Raw genomic sequence first — 24,660 nt, forward strand, 5'->3', positions numbered from 1 at the left:
TTATTTATTTCGGGCACTGTGTGACTTTCTGAACTTAAAACTGAGTTTCTCCACCACTCTTTGTCACTCGATCAACTTCCTTTTGTTGTTTATATCACTGCTCAAACCAACAAATAGTACTTTCTCCCTTGCCTCCACTTGGTATTTGCTGAAATTCTTCATTTTTCCCCCCATGCTTTTGCCATTGTCTTTTCACGGAACGCTGAAGTTAAGGGGCTACTTATATTGATTTTCATATTCAAAGAGGCATAATACTGTGAGGAGTCAGGCTGGGGTGGCAGGTGCGTGTGTTACATTTCAAGCTGGCCAGGATTTATGTAGCAGAAGAACATGGAACTTGGCATACGCACAGATTTAAGCATCTGGGTATTTTTTTTTTGTGCATATGCACATTCTGTTTTTGTCCATACGCCATTTTTTAGTGTGAATTCTACACTCAGAATTATACATGAGGCCACCGATGAAGATAAATGTGTAAGAAAAGGAGGTATATAAGGGGCTACTATAGAGAGTTACTGCCTAGTTACTGTGGAAGAGACATTAGCAGATGATTTAAAGTCAACTCACAGAAACTTCAAGGAGGAGAGATGAGGAGAGGACTCAACCTGTAAGATGATTTTGAATGACCTATAAAATGTGCTTGTCTGATGGTGCTTGGAAGGTGTGAACCATTCCACTAATGAAATGGGCATTACAGCTGTATAGGCAGTCTGTGTTGTCAACATGGTTTTGCTTTGCTTATTTTATTTTTACTGTAATAAATAATACATGTACCAATTTATATTGGCCATTATTCTGGGTACATAAAGACACAACAAGATCCCACACTCAGGTAATATGTATTCCAAAATACGCAAGCAGAGTTTGAAATTAGTACTGATCCAGCTAATGAATAATGAAAATAATGTTTTATTATTTGCACAGTGTTGATCAATATGTTTTTAGTTTTATTTCACATATAGTTATTACTATTTGTTCTTCAAAAATGAGCCAGAAATGCTAACTTAGAGTTTTTAATGAATCATAAAATGCAACATAAATGTATAGCAGTTACTTTGATTTTTGAAGGATTTAAAATTTGTGTTGGTTCTCGAATAAAAATGGTTTACATCTTTCATCTGTGCACCATGGCCTCTTTTTCTTTTAACCTGACATGCAGAATAATGTGGCATTAGAAAGTGTTTGGAAATTATATCTGTACAGAATGGATGAAAACAAATCATTTTAGAATAAGAAACGTGAATCCACTTGTAGTTTAAAAGATTAAAATAGAAAGCTCAGGGTGCAGAAACTGTAGCGCTTCAGTATTTAATTATTGAAATCTTGATGAATCATGCCAGTCACCTGTAATAACAGAATAGCATAGTTGTTGTTTCCTAGGGAGAAAAAAGTGACCTGTTAAATATATCCATAAATTCTTTTCCCATTGTAACAGATATGTTCCCTTTGTTTTCCTTCTTATCATTCCCCTACAATCTTGACTTATCCTGGGCAGTACCCAGTAGCTATGTATATGAGCTGATTATATCCAGTATTTAAAGTTGCAGCAGCAGCAACTATTTTTTTTATTTATTCTCAACATAAAAGTAATTCAATGATTTCCATATCACCGGATATCTGGTGGTTTAAATGATATGAATGTACTTACATCAAAAAGAAATATAGTGACCATTTGAGCATGTCCCTCTCTAGCGATCCTCTATCACAACTGATTTTTCATAGAAGATGTGTTATTATAGTGTAGTTGAGTGGAGTTTTTGCCAAAAGTCAAACTTCTCAAAACATGATAAAGCAAAGTTTTACAGATTGGACTGATAAGCAGAACATAATTAAAAATAAAACCATTAATGAATAAATAGGTAGATCAATGGCAGAAGCACTTTATACCTCTGCACAAAATGAGAAGCTTTATCATACAAGAGGACAAGCACTTTAATATACCAGTAAATATTCCATTCCATATTTTTAACCAAAACAGTAAAAATGAACACTCATAAATGTCAAAAACATATAGGCAACTAATTTTTCTTGTGTTGTTTAAAATACAAAATATTTTCTCATTTTGAAAAAGCACATTTTAACTACCCTAGCTGAAGTACACGTTTCTTTTGGCTAACTTTAAATGAGAGGAGGAGAATCGGTAAAGGGGATAAAATATTCTTCTCATTTCTCCTTACTTAATTATGATCTACATCCATCTAAGTTGCCATTACTTGCACTCCAAAAAGAAATCTCATAAAGTTATATTTCTATATGCATATACAGTGGAACTTCGGTTCACGACCATAATTCGTTCCAAAACTCTGGTCGTAAACCGATTTGGTCGTGAACCGAAGCAATTTCCCCCATAGGATTGTATTAAATACAATTAATCCGTTCCAGACCATACGAACTGTATGTAAATATATATTTTTTTAAATTTTTAAGCACAAATATAGTTAATTATACCATAGAATGCACAGCGTAATAGTAAACTAAATGTAAAAACATTGAATAACACTGAGAAAACCTTGAACAACAGAGAAAACTAACACTGCAATAGTTCGCGCTATAGTGCTAGGAACTGCTCGCTAAAAACACTTTTTTTTTTTTTTTAATGAGTTTTAAGCACAGTGGAAAAAATGAACATTTGAAAAATCCGTAATTTAATAAACCACCAAGAAAAGTAACATTGCAACAACGCAGGCTACGAACCGATCACTGTAAACAACTGAAAACAAAAATAAGCCTTCTCTACCTTATGCATCCCTCCCTCTCTCTCTCTCTGTTGCAAGCCTGGAGTGCCTGTGTGTGTCTGTGTCTCTCTAGCGCGCTCCTGTGTGTGTGCGCATCTGTCTCTCTCTCATGCTGCCTGTGTGTGTGTGCGCGTCTGTCTCTCTCTGGCGCTGCCCTGTGTGTGTGCGTGGCTCTCTCTCTCTCTGCCTGTGTGTGTGCGCGGCTCTCTCTCTCGCGCTGCCTGTGTGTGTGCATGGCTCTCTCTCGCACTGCCTGTGTGTGTGTCTCGCGCTCTTGCTCTCTCTCTTGCTCGCTGCACAGGAAATGCACAGGGAGAGACTGAACATGTACAAACCGAAAGGGAACCTGGCTTGTTCGTATACCGAGTGTGTGGTCGTGAACCAAGGCAAAAGTTTGCCAAACTTTTTGGTCGTAAACCAATTTGTACGTGTACCGAGACGTTCGTGAACCAAGGTTCCATTGTATATTGAATCTTCAGTTAATTTTCTTTTCTTTCAAAACTGAACAAGCAGTCTCTGTAAATGTCATGTCATTTAAAGCAGTATTAAGCAACTCTTCGCCTGACTGGCTTTCTTCAATCCACTGTATTCACTGGAGGAAAATCACTGCTATTACTTAAACATTTTAATTTTAATAAAGTTACCTTCCTAATCTGGCAGAATGAAATGACAGAAAAGACCAATATAAACATCAAGCTGAAAAAAAATGTTATAGTAACTCTAAGGGAATTTTTTTCGAGTGTGGCAGAGACTCCAACAAAAAACATAGTGGCAATGAACTAAAACTGAACCATTGACCAATCCAGGGCTTGCAAAATTTCAAAATCCTTGGTAGCCCTTCGGGCAGGCACTCTTCAGTTTTTGGTAGCCCAAAATAAATTTAAGTAGCCCGAAAAAAAAGATTATTTTTAATGTATAATATTGTAAAGGAAACAAAACATCAATCAAAAAATTGTTAAAACACAAATTACAACAACTGTATAAAAATTACAATCATCAACTCAAATATTTGGTTCTAATTGAACAGAAATTTCTATGAACTTGTAAGAACTGTGTAGAACATGAATCAGTCTGTGTCAGATTCTGAATCTGAAATTTCCACTGAAGTCACGGATAAGAAAATGCCACTCGACGTTGAGGGCATAGCATCTCCTTCATCAGCTTTCTCTTCATGTGCATCGGCCTCCATTTCACTGCTCTTTGTTCTTGTCGGGGTTTTATGATCCAGGTGTCTTGAACCTTTTCCAGAAAACATCCAGAAACGAATTGACTTGTCAGGGCAAAAAGATTCAACTGTTTCCCCATTAATGGAGAGTTGCATGCAGTCATTCAGTGTTTCAGGGTGTAGAGAGGTACGATGTGCTGTCTTCACTCGGTTCATGCAAGAAAATCCTCTCTCACAGATGGCTGTTGGTGGACTAAGTGTCAGCATTAATTTCACCAGCAACAAGATATGAGAGAGGTGTTCTGGATTCTCAGAGAGGAGATCTCTGTACAAGCAATCAACTACCTTGCTACCCCGGTGTTCTGTAAGCCACATTTTTAGATCCATCCATTCTTGTGGAATTTTCTCTTTCTCTTCCTCATCTAGCAAACTGGCAAAATGTGTGACAAGATAATCCACCTCTTCATCCCCATAATTTGCCAGCTCTTCTCTGGGGTAGAGAAGAGAGGAAGGGTCAAAAACCTTGAAACAAGAGAGAGGCTTTTCACGCAGATTTTTAAATCTGTTGTCCATGTACTTGACTGTGTTGTCAATAATCTTCTGAATCAAAGGTGTCTTTGTCTGTACCCTCACCTCTTCTAGCAGGTCGCTGACTTTTTGTGAGCTGAGTTCCACAGTAGCAAATGCTACCATCCTCGTTCGCTGTGAACTTGGTGTCCAAGGTTTTCTGGTATTCTCCTGGTTTTGTTTTTAGGCTGAGTAAGCGTGATGTGGTGCTCTCAACTAACTGATTTGTTCGTGTGATGTTTAGGTTATCATGCTGAAAATCAGTACAGCACTTGGATAAGATGGTACTGTAGTCCAACATGAAATGCAGGAAGCGAACAAATTTCTCAGTCTTCATCTCCTGCACCACCCCCTTAGCTTTGGCTGCATCCTCGGACTTGACATCACTTTCTCCTGCCATGTTCTCCATATGAAAAACAGTGGGAGTGTAATTTTTTTCCACAGCCTTCAGACATCTCAGCCGGCTTGGAAGCCACCGTGTGCTCTTCAGGCCACTGAAATGTGCCAGTTTCTCATTTAGCAGTTCACTTATTTCTGTCAGTTCTCTTCGCTTCTTTGGGGAATAGTAGTACATCTTAAAGATGGTTTTCAGTGTATCTTCAAATTTCACTAGGTACTCACAGCCTTTCACTCTATCCAGCACAGCTAGCTCTAATTTGTGTGCCACACAGTGGATTGTTATGATGTGGGGTATCCTCTGTTTCAGTCTCCCAGCTACTCCTGTTTTCTCACCCATCATCACTGCAGCACCATCAAAATTTGCACACACTACTTTCTTTTTCCATGTGTCTTCTCTGATACCCATGGTGTTTACTGCTTCATCAATAGCCTCTAAAATACCTGCAGCATTTGCACTCTTGACTGGCTGACATTTGATCATGTATGTGGATATGTCACCATTATCTCTCACATACCTGACATGAACCAACTCCTGTTCTATTATACCATTTCGTTTCTTCATGATTGCCATTTCTATAGCAGGGTGACAATGAGTTAAATTCCAATGGATGTTTTTCAAATGTTGACAAGCAATAAGCAAAATGTATCACTGAAAACCACAGAAAACAAAAACATCAAAAAAAACAGTACGAGAAAAGTTCGAAGAAATATTTTTTTTTACATTGTTTCTGTTTGGGGATCATTGTGCAAATGTGTACAACTGAGCTGCGACCACAGATCTAACTGCTCTGTGGATGATTCATTCAAGCATTTCAAGGTCACTTCGTTGTAATGAAAGTATCTGCTGAATGTACTTCGTAGTAACGAGATTTCTATAGACTCGTGTCATATGGGGAAACTGTCGGGACAATAGCAATACTTTGTTGTAATACTTTCTCACCTCAGTCTCTCTCCGCCGCTGCAAAGCCCCACCCGCCAAGCATTCTGAAAAGTCTGAGTGAGTCTCCGATGCCAGTTTTCTCGCAGCCCGGCTGTCAGATGGGGACCCCTGGTCTACTGTATAGATCATTATTGATTCTTTGGCCTGCAACTAAAAAATGTTTGCCCATCTTTGGTATACAGGTGTATTACTGGCTACAATACATTGTTGTATGACACCTGCTTAGCTTGTGACCTCAAAGCACTATGAAAGTCATGAAATCAGTGCAAAACATTACTGGCGCACAGCTCCATTTTATCCAGGACATTTACAGTATATCATAAGTATACTTGGAAAAGCAAAAGGTACATTTTAAACATCTCAGTCACTGTTGTCTCTCCTCAGATCTCAAAAAATCATTATCACTTATCAGACTAGACTGCTGTTGTCTTTTCTTTGTCTGTTATTTGTATTGAACTGCTTTTACTCATTTGTGGATGACATCCAAATGCTAAAAGATAAGAAAAATACCTACATCCAAAATTAAATCACATACTGGGTTGTTTATGTAAGATGTCTGGTGGGTCTAGCTTCAGAAGGCTTTTAAAGCATACAATATGTTGTAGGTTTCAGAATTTCTGAATTACAATCCATGGATAACATTTTTAATGAACTGAACTACATAAAGTAGGAGACAAAAGTTATTAAAAAATTAACTATTAATATATTTCGAAGCACATTTTATTATTAAATACATACAATACATACACACACACACACACACACATACATACATACATACATACATACATACATACATACATACATACATACATACATACATACATACATACATACATACATACATGGGTCCCATTACACACATCCAAAGCCAGAATAGAACTATTCTAATGTGCCCCTCAGCTTCACAACATAAAAAAGTGTTACTAACAGAATATCATCAATGTGTATTTTCAAACATTACAAACTAAATGCATAATAGTTCCAGAATGTACTTTTTTTCCCATTTTTAAGCCAAATGCAAATGATTATTAGCACACATTTAGTAAAATTATAAATCAAATGTACCAAATATCTTTTCAACAACAATCTATATATATATATATATATTTCAGCATGTCTGTCTGTTGGTTGGTTGGTTGGTTGGTACGTTTACATCAGTGTTTTGATTGGCTGAACGAAGCACTGGGAAGCGAGTGACCAATCGGATTAAAAGAAAAGCTGAAGGAAGTCACTCAACTGAAGAAGACGAAAATGCAAAAAGAAATAAGATTTTGGATATTTCAAGTGCTCAAACTACACCTCAAGAATTGCCAAAAACGAAGAAACCAAAAAGAATTTTTACTGAAGAACAAAAACTGTGGAATAAACAGCGACGTGCAGTACGACAAACAGCAAAGAGTGTTCAAATCTCGCAGCAGAGACAAAATGAACGGCAACGAGATGTAGCTTACAGAAGCAACCGCACGGAAGAACAAACACAATTGGTTCACGAAATTGAGCGTCTGCGATTGCAACAAAAACGTTCTACTGCCACTGAAATTGAAGTTGCTGAAAGACGTGAACATGAACGGCAACGACAACAAGAAAGTCGGTCAAACGCAACTCAAGTTGAAATTGTTGAGAGAAGAGAACAAGAACGTTTACGACAACGAGAGAATCGTTTAAATACAACTGAAGGTGAAATTGTCGAAAGAAGAGAGCAAGAGCGACAAAGACTACGAGAAAATAGACTTCATGAAAATGAGGAAGATGCAAATTCAAAGCGTCAACAAGATCGCATTCGAACTTGAGAAAGTCGAGCAAATGCGTCTGAAATTCAAGCTCAACTTCGAAGAAACACTGACGCACGTCGAAGAGCCTCTGCAACAGCTGCTTCCAGCAATCAACTTTGTCGTGCTCTGGCTACAATTGAAGACTTTGATATCAACTTTTCAGTGCATTCAATTGGTCCTATGGTCAATGAATGTGTACATTGTGGTGCTCTTCAGTGGAATGGCGAAACATCTTCTATGTGCTGTGGTGGTGGACAAATTCGACTTACCCCAACCAGTATTTGCTCATGGTCAATTGTATGTTGCCTTATCTCGAGCAACTTCAAGAAAGAAGATCAAGCTCTTAGTTGGAAAAGATTGCCACGACGATCAAGATGGTCTTTGCATCAATAATGTAGTGTACCCAGGAATATCCACTTAAATACTTGAATAAACATAGTTTACATATTAGTTAAGTATGCATTGATTGTGTTAATGATTCATAATTTTATTTTGATAAAGATAAGTCGTTCATTTTATGGCATGTAACACTTTCATACATAACTTAAACTAGAAACAACTTTCATTATGTTTATTATTGCCTTGGAACTAAGATCCATACAGCTCAGGTGGTACAGTGCACACTACCCTTGGTCGGTGGTTCGATCCCGGATGCCGGAACAAAGTTAGGACCTAACACCACCTACTGTCCGCCTGGGTTCGAATCCCGATTTGTCGTGTGGCACAAATAACAAAAAACATTTTATTACTAAATTTAATCATGATACAAATAATTTTGCACTTAATGACCTGCAACACTGATAACAGTCGCCTGCAGCCCGTCCTTGACGGGCACGACTACCTCGTAAAACTAAAATAATAAATAACAGGTTCTCTCTTACTTCGCTTATTTCTAGAGAGTCCACTGCCAAGCTTTTGTGATTGTGAAGTCATTAAAAATCTTTGCAAAATTCACTTGTTGCTCAAGGTTCCATTCAAGGGACAGGACTGTAAGTTTGGTAGCTCTTTCTTGAAACATCGAGTGCAAGTCATTTTAGATTAATTTAAGTTCACTAAAACAAAGACTGGATAATGTGCATAAAACAAATAGCGCAATGCACCCATCTGGGGAAATTTTCTGAAACTTCATTCTATTTATGACACTAAGCAATTTAAGAGGTGTCAGGTCATCTTCAGAAGTGGCACAGTATATCTTCTTGAGGTGCTTCTTTTGACTCTAAGTCTATTGCCACAACACTGGATATTGATACTGATGGTACCATTACAAAACAACAAACAATGCACAGGCCCTCCTGGATCCCCAACCAACCCAGAGCCTGGGACAAATATTCCCATTTTCTTCTCCTTTTAACACTTTTCATAAATACACTAAAATATTTCAAGGTGTATTCATGATAAATTAAAATACTGACAAAAACAAGAGGTAAAAAAATGAAAAACTTCAACTAAATGACGAAATACATTTACGTTTGTTTTTCAACATTTGAAAAAGCTAAATGCTTTCACACAGTACATAATGATTTTTTTTTTTAAAAAGACCCCATAATATAGCTGAGAGCATATACATTCATAAAAAGAGAAGGTACATGAGCAGAAGACATTATATACATTAAATGGATTATTTTAATAATAAGTAAATGTTTAATGAGCAAAGAGACTTGCATTACTAACAACTACAATGCAAAAACAAATCTGGGAACAATAAAATTATTACTCTATATTAGCAAAGGAACAAATAAAAAAAAACAGTTACAATATTTAAATATGGAGTATTTAAGTTTTGTTACAAAGCATGAGGTGTATGAGAAACTAATTTTAATTATATTATGAAAATAAAAAGAACCATAATAATTAGGTAATGTAACATTATGTTCTTAAATGGCACTTAGTTATTAAAGAGTTATTAGGACAGATGTACTTGCTATGCCAACCTTAGTATTAGTATACCTAGCAGATCTATACCAACCTTCTCAGCTAATGCTTCCTCCAATGTAGCCAGAGCAGTGTCGGTGTTAGAGGTATCTGCTTGTAAGGACTTAACCCGCTCCTTCAAACTTGTCATTTGCTTCTCTTTGTCCCTCAGCTGCTCTTGAAGATTTTCAATCTGTGAAAAATGCATACATTAACACATTTTTAACTATGTATTTTTCAGACAACTTACCACTTAAACGAACATTATAAAAAAGATTGTTTTTACATATTATGTGTATATTTTTAACACATATTAGAGAACTACAAGGCTACGTGACATATAAAGGCCAGCGCCATTACAGTGCACTAATAAATGCATTAATGCAAATGGACAATAAAACACTTATTTTCAAGTTTCTTTAATATAAAATTTGAAGGACGCTATAAAATTAAATTATCTTTCATCATACTAAATTTATTTTGGGAATATCTAGTGTGAGAGGATATTTTAAAGGTAACAACAACTAAGTATTTTGGATTCCAGGAAGGAAGGAAGGAAGGAAGGAAGGAAGGAAGGAAGGAAGGAAGGAAGGATGGATGGATGGATGGATGGATGGATGGATGGATGGATGGATGGATGGATGGGATACTTTATTAATCCTAAGGGGAAATTCACATACTCCAGCAGCAGCATACTGATAAAGAACAATATTAAATTAAAGAGTGATAACAATGCAGGTATACAGACAGACAATTACTTTGTATAATTTTAACATTTATCCCCCGGGTTGGAATTGAACAGTCGCACAGTGTGGGGGAGGAACGATCTCCTCAGTCTGTCAGTGGAGCAGGACAGTGACAGCAGTCTGTCGCTGAAACTGCTCCTCTGTCTGGAGATGATACTGTTCAGTGGATGCAGTGGATTTTTCATTATTGACAGGAGCCTGCTCAGTGCCCTTCACTCTGCCACGGATGTCAAACTGTCCAGCTCCGTGCCTACAATAGAGCCTGCCTTCCTCACCAGTTTGTCCAGGCATGAGGCATCCCTCTTCTTTATGCTGCTTCCCCAGCACACCACTGCGTAGAAGAGGGCGCTCGCCACAACTGTCTGATAGAACATCTGTAGCATCTTATTGCAGATGTTGAAGGACGCCAGCCTTCTAAGGAAGTATAGTGGACTCTGTCCTTTCTTACACAGAGCATCAGTATTATTGGCAGTCCAGTCCAATATATAAGTCCAAATATATAAGCATTTGTATTAAGAAATGTCATGAAGAAGAAGTACTGAAATGGTTAAGTACACAAAAGATAAGTATGTACCAGAGGAAGGTTCATGTCATATACAAAATGATATAAAAATATGTGAATAACATAGACCCACCTCTTAACAAGTAATTTATTAGTGCAAACAATTCAGAGTGAACATTTCAAACAAGACGCAGGCCTGCTCAAAATTTAAAGTCTAAAGAAAATTATGTCAGAAGCTGCTGTAATAACTAAAGGGACATTCAAATCTGGAATGTTCAATCTGCTAGAATAAGTCAGGCCTTACCAACCTAAGGCTTTAAATTAAATTATACATTTAAGACAAATTATTTTTTGTGAGAAATACTATTATTTCTATTATTACTATTATTTCTATTATTACTATATTACTATTATGTTGGACTTGTTCTTATTGGTTTTGACAACTGTACATAATACTGAGGGCTGCCTGTTACCAAGTCTTTCCCATTCTTACTTTCTTTCTCTTATTAGTTTTCCTGAAGTGGCACAAAGTGTCTGCTATTTTGATCATTTGATATATCTATCTTAACCTTGAAATTGAAAATTGGAAGGGGCATGTCATTGCTAATGACAGATCAACTATCAGATCTTCACATTCCACACAAACTGACTTCTGCCTATTTAGTAGTATACAGTGGGGTTTTGTAGAGTCTGGATACACTGCAAAACATTTTTTCTTAACAAGTAAAAATTACTTATTTTAAGGTAATATATCTAATATTTTGCCCCAAGAGATTAAATATCTCATGTTGCAATGATACTTGCTAGATTATTTTGCATAATTCAAGATAACTGGTCTTAAACTATCTGACTTAGATATAAAAGTGTAATTCCAAGACAATTTCGACTTAAAAAAACACAACTGTGAGAGAAAAGCCTGTTATCAACTACAGCGATGAGCACAGCAGGACATGTATTCTTATTTCAAGAACCAAAACTTTCTAGGTTTGTCTTGTTTTAAGAAATGAGTAAGACACAACCCTGAGACTTAAATTAAACTCTTTTTATTCCAGAAAGGTTTTAGAATACAACCTTGATTTTGTTAACAACTACGCCATTTCAGATTAACACTTGCCTAATTCAGTGGCCTTTCTCTGCAACTAGTATGATTTAACAGCTGGATTCCCTGAAAAGGGTAGTACTTTATTATATTCAAATGGTAATATTTTTCTTCAAATCAGAATGGTTTCCACATTTTTATACCTTTGTATAAAAAATGTGTCTGGTTGTTTGATGCAAGAGTTTTTTCACTGTGTCAAATAAGTGTTGCTGGAATTTATTAACATAAAAAGAAAAGTTCAAGAATTTAGGAATCTTTAAAAGTTTTATATAGTTCAATGATATCCCCATGATAGATATACAAGAATATATATTTTGTTTTTCAGTCATATAGTCTCACTGAAATTAAAATTAACCAGCTTCATAGCATCAACAAAACGGGTGGATTTATCCAGGTTAGGGATTTTAATTTCAAAGAATACAACATCTCTATCAAAGAACACAGCATCATGAACTTGAAACTCCAAACAATATAATGTGTAGTGTTGATATGGTTCAAACTGCGATGGGTTGGCACCATGCTTGGGATCGGTTCCTGCCTTGTGCCCTGTGTTGGCTGGGATTGGCTCCAGCAGACCCCCGTGACCCTATGTTCGGATTCAACGGGTTGGAAAATAGATGGATGGATAATATGGTTCAAAAGTCGTTTTAAACTCAAAGCCACAAACGAGCAGCAAATAAAACAACAAGTGCTGAGCGACTGTAGCTGTTATGTGATGTAATATACAGGATCGTTCCATTATTTTAGGAAAAAAAAATATTTACGTCAATGACATTGTTGAGTATATGAAAAGCTAACGGTATAATTAGTTTCCTTGCAGTGTCCAATTGTTTTTGTTTGTTTTTTTTTTTTTTACAAATACGGTTATTTTTTTTTTTTTCAAATATAATATCCAGCGCTGTTTTTGACCCCTTCTTTGTCATGTAATGGAACATACTTTCCTTTGAGCATGCGTAAATCCGTTCCCTGGGAAGCGTCCTTAGCTTTCCCGCGCATCAGATGTTACATTTCGAAACGTTCTCACCGTAAGGTTATTAATAACGTTACATAGATAGCTAAAATACTGCTTTGCTCTTCGCAGCTGATAAGTAACATATTTACGCATATAAACCAATGGATTCACTTGACGAAGTCACACTGGAAATATTAAAAGGTAAGTTTCTAATTGACATTTACTGTTGCTGCAGTGCATTCTGTTTTTATGAATCCACAAGAATTCACCTGTCCATGTTGATACCTATAATCACTACGACACAAAACAGAAGTAGTGGGGCAAGCTAGTTTCGTGTAACTATTACATAAAATTTTAAAAATAAATGCAGGTGTTTATGTTATAAATATTTATTTTTTCATTTCCGGTTTTCACCTTTGCAATTTATCCAGCAAACACTGGCCTGAATTATAACTTCCACTGCACGCAGTTCTTGCATTCGAACATATTGGTACATTTAGCGCTTCTCTTGCCATTTTAGGCATTAATGAGTGGTTTGAGGCTGCACAGCAACACCTGACTCTTTTTATCGAGCGCCATCATTGTTAGATTTTATATATACAAAGAGTTATTATGAAATAAATGTTAGCTAAATGTCATTGATTTGTTAGTTATTTATTTAAAAAGTTGTTAAAGTCGTTCTGATATAGACTTCTGCTTGCTTAAAAATAAATTGAAATGTATCTTTTAAAAATGTGCCAAGTTCTAACTGCATTGCACGCGCCTCATGCACTTACTGGTAGTAAAAGCAAACATGACCCAAGTCGCTTCTATTTGACATACCTTTAAAGAAAAACTTTAAAATTTAGAGGACAGTATTTTAAAATTATTATCGATTTTGAGGTATTGACAATTGTAAGCTTATTGCTTGAATATAAAAGATCGCTTCACTTGAAACTGCAATGGGAGCACCCATCCCCCTTAACTTCATTATCAATACCATACATGAGCGCGTCATATAAAAAAATCGAAAGTTTGGGAGCGACTTGTACAGCTTCACCTATATTCTAGAGCCAGCACTGAGTGAGACGGTGCTCTTTATTACTTTAATGGCACAGGTGAAGGCCTCAGTCTGAGTGAAATGTTAACGCCCTGCTAATTTTATACACTCTTAAATTAAGTTAGTAAGTTGTATGTATCGTGTCCTTGATCAGGCAACACGGTAAATACACCTCTGTAGGATATCTCTACTAGCCTAAAACCTCAGTATGATATACTTGTTCAGAAAGGAAACAAAATGTAAAACATTTATAAAAAGGTATCATGATTTGCACTTGTATCATCTTTCAAGAAACTCTTAAACTTACAAAAATTTGTAAATTTAGCACTTAAAGCCTAAAAGCTGAGTTAGAAATGACTGCCGGTAATTGTGCAGATGACATCCAAATATGAATGAATTACTGGTCTTCTCTATTGCTTTCAAGTTGCAAATGTTACAGAAGATTTCTAGGGACTCTTTCACATGAAGATCTGAACATTTCCTTTGAAGAAAACCTCATGGCCAGCAGTACATCAAGATGTCAGCATTATTTATTTATTTATTTATTTTAAGAAATATTGTTGAGCAAACAATGTAGCTATTATTACTTTTGCTATGTTCTTTTTGTTGAGATTAAAGGCTTCTGTAGAAACTTTTATGTCAGAAGTGTCCATGTCCTGATGATATTTGAGATCAAGCAGGGGAGAAATATAAATGATAATAGGGAAAAGGAGGATGTTTATGATATGTAAATGATGACAACATAAATATATATTTATAGATGTGGAAATTTGAAGAGTAGAAACTTGGGCTTTGTCTTTCTCAATTAAAATTTTCCATAATTCAACAAAAGCAGTTTGAAATGTCACACCTGAGCACAGGACAGCTCATGCAACCATCAAGGCTGTTGCCCAAACATGCTCACCTCACCATATGAATCTTTGTGAAAACACATATTTATGTATGTTTGGAATTTATACAAAGTCTATATTAATTTACAAATGTTTTGATAAACTTTATCATGGCGCCAGAGAATGATGGTGTGTTACATGTTAATTAGCACACAGAAGTAAGAATTTCACAGTACTCATGTAGCACTTATTTAGTTCAATACAACACATTGTGAAAATACTCCATATGAATAGATAACTGAGCACATATCATTTCTGTGTTTTATCAGGAAGTAAAGAAGATGACTACTATCTTGTTTTTAGTTACCTAAAAATTTTAACAATGAAAATATAAGTGGTCAGATATATGAGCAATGCTGTCTTTGATTACTAATTTCATTTACATTAATTAAAAGTAAATATTTCCATTTATGTCAGGCTTCATCAAATTTCATAATTCATAAACAGTTTATTGATAACTGGTGACTATTTTCAATGTCCTTTTTCTGTATTTTTTTTTTTTAACAGGAGCTGCAGTTTTCTGTGCAGCAAAATAACTTACAAGACAGCTGCACATCTCCCTCCTCTTTTGAATGCAATACTCTAAAAAAAATGCCAGTCTTTCACCTACCCCTCAATCCAGTGAGCAAGGATGTTCCACAAAACTTTTAAGAGAAGCCAGCCCCTCTAAAATCATTTAACTACCAAGCCCTGAATACATACTTCATAGTGACAGTGAGTTGGAGCAGGTCAGAAAACAATGCAGCGCATAGGGAAAGAGGAGCATTGTATTCTTTCAAAGGATCTGCACTGTAGATTAATTAGAACTACAGTGACCAACATAGTGCCCATACTGAGGACAACAACAAGGGAAGACAAATATACCTCCAAACATGAGGTTTCTTCAATGGCAAAACGTATAGTCAAGTATTATCCAAAGCTATATGCAGCTGAAGATCAAAATTCATGGGTGAGTGTAAATAACTAGTTTTTATTGGGGATTTAGACTGAACAGTCACACCTTGTATTCACTTGCACACTTTTTAAAAGAGTGTAATCTCATTACTGGAACCTGTGTTTAAACAACTCCTGGAAAGGCTACAGAATATCTGCACACCTCAGAAGCGACAGGACTATATGCCTCATATAAATAAAGAGATGTCTCGGCATCACCACTGACAAGCCTGATGCTGCTGAAGTCGAGAATTCAGGTGACGCCGATTTCACTGCATCTTCGGAGAATTCTAGTGCATCAGCAACGCTTGTTAACGTGTCACCTTCTAGTCGTACCCAAAAAGTTACAGCAAAGAAAGAATGTGAACCATCTGGTAAGTGCACAATAGAGATGGTCATATCCCATCTTAGTTCAGACTGTATAGAAAACACAACTGATTGGATTATTCATTTAATTTATGTTTTTGCAGTTGTTGACACAGTAGTTGACAGCCACTACAAAACACCACAGGACCTTTACAAGAAGCCAAAGCCAAATAAATTTGCAGTTACCCAGCTCCTTGATCATGAGTTTAATGCACAGAGGTAACTTATAGATTATATGAGAGGCTTACCCATGCTTTAAAGAACTGGATCATGTAAGTACATAAAACACAGACATTTGACTGAAATCTTTTTGAAAATGGTTTCTTAAAACAAAATATGTGCTGACTTAGAGTGTGCTTATTTTATAGGTAATGGATGAAATGCGTTGTATTCTTAGTTGGAATAATCTTATTCAAACTCATTTTAGTTAGTTATGCACTTTACTCAGTATTGCAGCATGATAGGCCTAAATGAAAGTGGAATTGAAGTTGTTTAAAGTTATGATATTTTGTAGTTGATGCTCAAAGGGTTGCACTTTTTTATGCCATTTTTTCCATAAAGACCAAGTCTATATTATAGTAAGTCAAACTTTGAGAAATTTTCATGCAAAATATTATTACTGCTCTCTTTGCCAGTAACTATTGATTTGTGAATTCCAGGTTCACTTTTCTTCATTGTATTAGAAAGTTGTACTGTGTGTGGGATATGGCCGGCCGTTCATCCCGGCCAATACCCCCAGGCCGCCAGATGGAGCCCTCCCTGCAACATGGAGGTGCCCCGAATTCCAGCAGGACCTCATGGACAGTGGAGTTTTAATGCACAGCCCTGCTGGATACCATGGGGGCCGCCAGGAGTCGCTGCAGGGAGGCCCAGGGATTTATATTTTCCGTATAGCCCGGAAGTATTTCCAAGTCATGGGAATGGAAGAAATGATATACTTCCACGCTGAAGAAAAAAGAGAAGTTTTTACCTGACCCGGAAGTGCTGGATAATCACATGGACTGAGGGCTCAGAAGCACTTCCGGGTCGAGGACTATAAAAGACTGTGGGAAATCCCAGACGGACGAGCTAAGTTTATTAGGTATAAATAATGAAGGAATATTTTAAAGAATACTTAAAACTTTAAATATGATCTATGTAAGGTTCATTTCAATTGTTCGTTCATGTTCTAGCATATTAATTACCATAATATTTGAAAATCAATTAGATACATTGTAAATAATTTGATATTTTGTGGATTTTAACATGTTAGGTTATATTTTCTTTGTCCTGTTTTTTGGCAAAGTTACCACTATTAAAATTTTGTTTATGTAATTAAGTTTGTTATGCATTTCTGACTGTGACAAGATGAGACAGTCCTGAACTACAATGTACAATAATGATATGGATATGACGTTTGTGTTATATACAAGGTAATCTTCCTGTGCCAACTAATTTTCATGTGCTTATGTTTTTCTCTGTTTCTGTATTGTAAACACAGCAGTAGTGCTGTTGGATACTGATGTAATACTTAAATAAAGAGCAATGCTAATGATTATGTCTTTATTGTAAGTTATTTTATCTATTCAGGAAGCCATCATATATCAGGAAATTATATATTAATTATGTGTCTTGAATGTAGGAATGAATTCCTAATTCAAACCTCTGCTAAAATATTTGGTTTCAATTTGAAATGAAGACCATCCTAAAATGAGAGCACTGTGCTACTCTTACTTTATTCTTTGGTAGGTGGACTGAAATTTGTTGTATATAGCATGCAAATATAGCTTAGTATGTGTTGAAATTAACTACTTTCAGGATTTTCTAAAAATCCAAGTCAATATATCTCACCCCATTGGCATATAATTTTGCTTATTTCAAGCATTTATTTCTTAATAATCATATATTTTTTTCTTATTCTGTGATTTTTGTAAAATAATTTTCCTGTTTTAAGATATATGCTCTGAGATTAAATATTGGACTACATATTTCAAGTTGAGCTAACTTGTTTCAAGTAACAAGACTTTCTTTCTCCACTGGTATTAAGAATTTTCCACTTATGTTAGTGATTTATTCTCTTGTTCCTTGGCCTTCATTTTTCAGTGTGCTAAAATTAAGAATGCAAAACAACTGAATTAAAAATTATTTTCTAATATTTAGTGTATTTCCACCGTAGAAAGTCTAATCTCAAGTAATTTGTTCTAAAAAACAGCATTTTCTACTTATTTCAAACCTTTGAACACCTATCAGAGCTTTCTTATTTCTAGAATGGAACTAACTTATTTTAAGATTTCTTGGCAAGTAAAATTATCTTGCTGCATGGACAGATAATTTCACTAATATTAAGTCATTTTCTCCTGAAATTCAATGTTTTTATCTTATTTTTGCAGTGTAGTCAACTGGCATAACACAGTCAAGGGATGGGATGTTATGGAACTCCTAACTAAATGACACTGTCTGTTAATAATAAATACATTCAGAGAATTTACAGTTGAGAAAGACAGAAGTTTCAAGATAAGGTAGTTACACTCACTAATCATGGTGTCCAGTGAGCAGTGACGTGTTGCATGTTGATTAGCAAAAGACAGTAAGAACTTCTCTGTACTCCATATACACGACTGTAATGGTCCTATAAGCTATATATTCCTTAAGAATATTCAGCTGTTTAAAGCATCAAATTTGTATTTAAAAAACAAAATCAATACATTTATGTAAAAGGGTGCTGGGATATACAATATGAAAATGTTTTGCTCAGCAATATATTTTAATGGTTTTGTTACACGCAGTTTTTTAAATTATTTTAAATATATTTATAGTGTTGTGACAGGTTCAAGCCCTACCACACCTTTAAACTGGATTAAGCTGATTTGAGAATGTCATACCATATTATTTTCTTTACAGAGTACTGTATTTTATTATAAACTCACTAATTATCACACAAACAGTAAATATGTTCTTAAAAAGTTTTCAGTAATGATGAAGTCGACCATATGCCTTACCTTTGTGTGTCTCTTTATTCCTCTTCAGAATTTTTTTTTACAGTAGTAATACTGTATTTAAAAGGTAATAACTTCAGTTTACGCTAGGTGTTACACAAAAGGGAATATACTTGTATACATTCTCAATACTTTAACTCAAAGTAATTGGGTAGCTGTAAACTGCAAGCGTACCTTCTTCTGCAGGACATTGACCTTCCGCTCCTTAACATCCAACATGTCTTTCAGGTCATGGATTTCTCCATTGAGAGTGCCTTTTTCTTCAGCCATCTCTTGGATCTGTTTAGTCTTCTTGTTGAGCATGGTTTCCTTTTCCTCAAGGCGTAGACGTAAGGCATCCACCTGAAATGGATACAATACATGCTCACTATGCAGTATTTCACCAAGTGCTAATCAAATCTTGCAATCATGATAAGGATGCGTTAAAACATTAAATACAAAGAAAATGTGTTTTTTTCATGAATGAGGTACTCATTATCAACAGAGAACTGCTATTCTCAACAAATGTTATAAAGAAACAGAGGCTATAGTAAGAAACTCATCTGGGCCTAATTACTCTCAGGGTAAGAGACGAATAAAGATAGAAAATGACAGGTGATACTCAAGGTTCAAGAATGAAAAAAGACAGAAAAATTCATATGAAAAATTATAAAAGCAAACAAAAAATTCTAAAATTAAAGAAATACAAAATAAAATTTAAGTTGAGTAACGTCTGATATTTTATGTACTTTGGCAAAGAACATAAAACCACAAGAATGTGTATAGAGAAATACTGTTTTAAAGGCTTCTTTATGCTGTTTACTGTGATTTACGGAAGAAAGAATTTTTAGGTCATGTACCTTAATAAAATAAATAATTCTTATATAATGCATATTTATAAGTGAACTAAGAAATACAATAATGAGCTATGTAAAGTCAAAAAATGGAAACTATCAATTTTAAAAAGTATGTATAACTTTAAAAACAAAAAACAAGATGCTTAAATAAAAAAAGAATGTTTTATTATTAATCTGGCCTAGAGTCAAAGTTCCATTGCCTTTGATGTTTCTGTGGAGACTAATAATAAGCTTATTTATTAAACTGTAATCAGGGTTAAGTGACCAGAACTGTAGCCAAAAGGAGCTCCTGGCCAAACATAATAATCTGAATCACTAGGTACAGAGGTCTGAAATTGTGGAGTGAACCTTAAGGGACCTAAGGTGACCTGTATCTTTCAATTTCACAACACCATATCCAGTATACCAACCAAACAATGAAACAGCTCAGGATACTGGTTGGCAAGGTAGTACATGGGTGTCCCCTTGGCCTGTTCCAGCTGTTTTGGTCCTCAATAATGATGATCCTGTGAGCCGGATCACCCTTGGGGAATCGCACCACATGGCTGTAGTGTAATAACCAACGCTCCCTCACAATGCAAGTAATGTGTCTCAATCGGGACTCCGTGAGCAAACGCTCATTCCACAAAAAGTCAATGCAGCAGTACCCGAAGAGACACAGTACCAAAGGAGTCCAGCCTCCATCTCAGGTTACTAAATAGCATCCATGTCTCACAACTATATAACAAAACAGGAAGCACCAGGACTTTAAAGACTTGGACCCTCGTCCTTTTGCAAAGATATTAGGAGTGCCACACACCCTTTTCCAGCGACATTATGACTCACCGTGCTCTCCCAATCCATCTACCGAGTTCATAGGAAGAATCACCAGACACATGAATATCGTTGCTGAGGTACATAATCCTTTTGACATAGTCAACATTCTCTCCGCAGACAGACATATTGCCAATGTAGGTGCCCAAGAGGTAATATAAGGCCTGAATCTTGTTTTTTATCCAGGACACTCACAAGCCCAGACATTCAGACTCCTCGCTCAGTCTCTCGAGAGCCCCAATCAGAGCCTCCACCAACTCCATGAAGACCTCAGCATTGTTGGCCAAGTCACAATCAGTGAATCTTTCTTCACCAACAGATGCCTCACAGCCGTTGGACTCCACAACCCTACCCAACAGCCTGTCCATGTAAGCAGTGAACAGAGTAAGAGCAAGAACACACCTGTGATGAATCCCAGAAACAACAGGGAAAAATGCAGAGGTTCTGCCTCCACTCTGCAGAGCACTCACAGTACCAGTGTACAGGCCAGCCATAATACCCAGCTACTTCAGGGGGATCCCACAAATTCTCAGAATGTCCCACAGGGCAGCTCGATCAGCTGAGTCGAACACTTCATGAAAATCGACAAAGGCTGCAAAGAAACTCTTCTGAAATTCACTTTGTTCTCCATGAGGGCCCTTAGTGCTAGGATGCGGACAATGGTGTACTTCTCGGTGTAAAACCAGACTACTCCAGTCATTGGTAGGTGAGCAAGTGATCACAGATCCTATCGAGTATAACCCTAGCAAAGACCTTACCCAGCACTGAGAGCAGTGTTATCCCCCCTGTAGTTGCTGCAATCCAGTAGATTAATCTTTCCCTTTCCAGATAGGGACGACGAGTCATGTTTTCCAGTCAGTTGGGATGACACCCATCTCCCAAATGGAAGCAAAGATTGCTTCCAATGCCAGAAGGACAGCCTTACCACCAACTGGGAGAAGTTTACCCTGGATACCTCAGATCCCTGTAGCCTTTCCTACCCTCAGCTGGTAACCACCTCTGTACTCTCAGTTCACAGATAATTGGAGGATCAGCCTCAAGAAACATGGACCCTGAGATGTCCAACATCCTAGCTGGAGGATCAACTTTAAATAGCTGCTCAATGTAGCCAGCCCAATGGGACACAATTGCAGCGTCATCAGTAACGACCATTCCATCACCCATTCTGACTGCGATACCAGTAAGGTATCTTAATTATATTCTCTAGAGAAGGCATTAATTAAATTAAAACAAATATCACTTTATAATTTATTCTTTATCTAATTTAATTTTAAAAAATTAAGTAGTTTAACACTTAATATTCTTTAGAAAGCAATGTGTAAAAGACATTTTTTAAAAAAAAAAAAAAGGTAAACTTCTAGAGGCGTATACAAAGAAGACTATGATAAAATTTCAACATAATAATTTGAAGCAGAAATTTACATTTTGGCAAAAACAACTTGTCGTATGTCTTTACTTGCAAGACTCACAATATACAGTGTGCCTGAAAAGGAAAAAAAAATTAGCAACTAAAAAATCTTGATTATTCACATAGTTTGGTAAGAAAATCTACAGATTAGTTAGCCCATATAAAGTCCCACACAATTAATATTGGTTGATTAATGTCAGTTTATACAATACTGTATGCCTGCAACATTCTATCCAAAAACTATATTGACATACTGTCTTCCTTAATATCTTATTCATATTTTTAAATGGAATTCTTTTAGTTATTCTACAATTAGAAATGCAATGCTGACATCTTTTGATTCAAAACAGATGAACTTTAGGTGAATTTTAGTTTGGAAGATTCCAAACGAAATTTAGGTGTTACCATTGGCAAAGGATTATTCTTTAGTTGTTTCATTTCCAAACTTTCTAATGCCTGTTAGCTCTAACTATATTGTAACAAATATTTTAAAATACCAAGCAGAACCAATACCAAGTTTTTGTACCAAGCAGAACTGACCACTGTAATACTTTATTCTCAAACTGTTTAAATCATTGAATAACTGCTTTGAAGTTATTTTAAATAAGTTGACAAGCATCATAACAACAATTAACACTAGAATTACTACGAAAAGCGTACAAAAAAACTCGTAATTCCTGCCCAACTTAAATCCCTTCGCACCTCTCCATCAGGGTCTTTTGTCTTTAAAGTTTTTAAAAGATGCAAAAATCAAACTCCTGATGCATTATTTAAGGAGGACTTATAAGTAATGTGCAACATATCTGGAAGTTCATCATCAGTACAGAGACCAGACCAAGACATATTTATAATAATAATAATTAAAAAAAGTTAAGGTGAATAATACATGGACATGTATTGACAACTTGGTCTTTTAACATTTAATTAACACATGCACACAACTTCACCTAAACAAAGAATGTGACACAAATGCAAAAGCTTCTGAAGGGATACATTTAGAAAACATAGAGATAAGACATCCTGGAGATAACACAGTGCAGTAAATTAATTGAGGAATGTTTAGCAATTACATTTGAGGCAAAACACCTGACTGTTATAGCTATAAATGTCCCTATGTTAATAAAACACATGATTAACTTTACCCAAATCTAAACTGTTCTTTTCAAAACAACAATATTGCAGTTAAAAAGATCTGTTTACTTGTGTGCAATTCATATACAACAAGTACAGCAGTAACAATTCAAAAACAACAGTTGTAATAGGAGAGAAAAAAAGGAGATGAGCAGTATCAGCTGCAACAGATTTATTACTGTTCAGTCTGAAATTAGTACAAGGTTAACATAGCTAACACTGCCATTCTTGATTTTTGACTCTTCTGACGTGCAGTATCCAAAATTGTTTTTCTCTAAATGGAATATAAATCTTAAGGATGTCAGCAGCCTTCTGAATAGCCTTTGTAAGCAGTGGTGGCAACTATTGTTGAATGAGTGTACAATGTTTTTAATGATTCGGTTTACTGACTTCTGGCAGAGCGTCCAGGGGACACATTGTGTTGAGGGAAGCATACAAGCAATTAAAGGGGCATTCGGTGTTGTTAATCCACAGTGCTGCAAGTTAAACTTATAGCATTTTTATGAATTGGCAAAATTAAGACAATATTGTATTTTTATTTGGATTTGGACAGCAGACTGTCATTACCAAATTACAATATTTAACACTTCCAGAAACAGAGGCAGCATGATTATTCTTGGTCAAACTTATCTTATTGCATGCATGTCTCCCACAACCTGCTCATTCAGTTACTATTATTTTTTTGTAGCCAGAAGATGGCAGTTTATGCTTCTCCATTTCCCAGTACTATGATAATAAAAACACTGAACAAGTTTGGTTTAAATGAGAGGAATAATCTGTGTATATTGATTATAGCAAGTGTCACACACATGCGCATGGGAGGCAGCTAAAGGGCATGAGTAAAGGCAGTTCTGAGGCATGCCGGGATGTGGCAGAGTGCACTGACTCTTTTTCTCCCTTCCCTGTAGACCACTCACGGGAGATTCCACCTGGCTCTCTTGACGTCACTTCCGGGACCAAGCCAATGGAAGGAGACCTTGCCGGCTCCGGCCCCTGTGATGTCACGTCCGGGCTCGAACCAATGGCTGAAGAACATGAGCCCGATCCTTATGATCTCACTTCCTGTCTCCCCCTTTAAAAGCCTGCACCTTTTCCCTATTCCCTCAGACTTGTTTTGGACTCGGTTTAAAGGACATCAGTGCTGTATACTTTAAAGAAGCAACTTTGCAGCCAGGAAACAAATTACACGGGTGGCTGCCCCAAACCTTTATATGACTCTATCTCAACTCTGTGACACAAGCAACCGAATAATCCTGAGAAGTGGGATTGGGTACATGAGCTGCCTGTTAAGTATTATTACACTATCAAGGCATTTTAATTAAATGATTTAGGTTAGTAAAACAACTTTAACACTCCTTGATAGTTTTAAATAAAAATACCAAAAACTTCAGACAAATTAAATCAAAATAATCTTTAAAATGCAAATTAACAGTACAGTGTCTAGGCACCTTACAGAGAAAACATTCAGTATATACAGT

At 36.1% G+C, this 24,660-nt stretch overlaps 1 protein-coding gene across 3 annotated transcripts in view; it reads right to left on the bottom strand.

Annotated features, from left to right (window-relative positions):
• LOC114642058 (ELKS/Rab6-interacting/CAST family member 1) overlaps positions 1-24,660 on the bottom strand; it is an 814,051-nt gene that overhangs the window by 553,060 nt on the left and 236,331 nt on the right. For all 3 annotated transcript variants that reach the window (XM_051920296.1, XM_051920284.1, XM_051920290.1), the window contains 2 exons: positions 19,169-19,336; positions 9,548-9,685 (listed from right to left, as the gene is read on the bottom strand). In XM_051920296.1, coding sequence (XP_051776256.1) covers positions 9,548-9,685; positions 19,169-19,336 — 306 coding nt within the window. The remainder of the gene's footprint in view (positions 1-9,547; positions 9,686-19,168; positions 19,337-24,660) is intronic.

The sequence above is a fragment of the Erpetoichthys calabaricus genome, chromosome 1 (assembly GCF_900747795.2).
Source record: "Erpetoichthys calabaricus chromosome 1, fErpCal1.3, whole genome shotgun sequence".
NCBI lineage: Eukaryota > Metazoa > Chordata > Cladistia > Polypteriformes > Polypteridae > Erpetoichthys > Erpetoichthys calabaricus.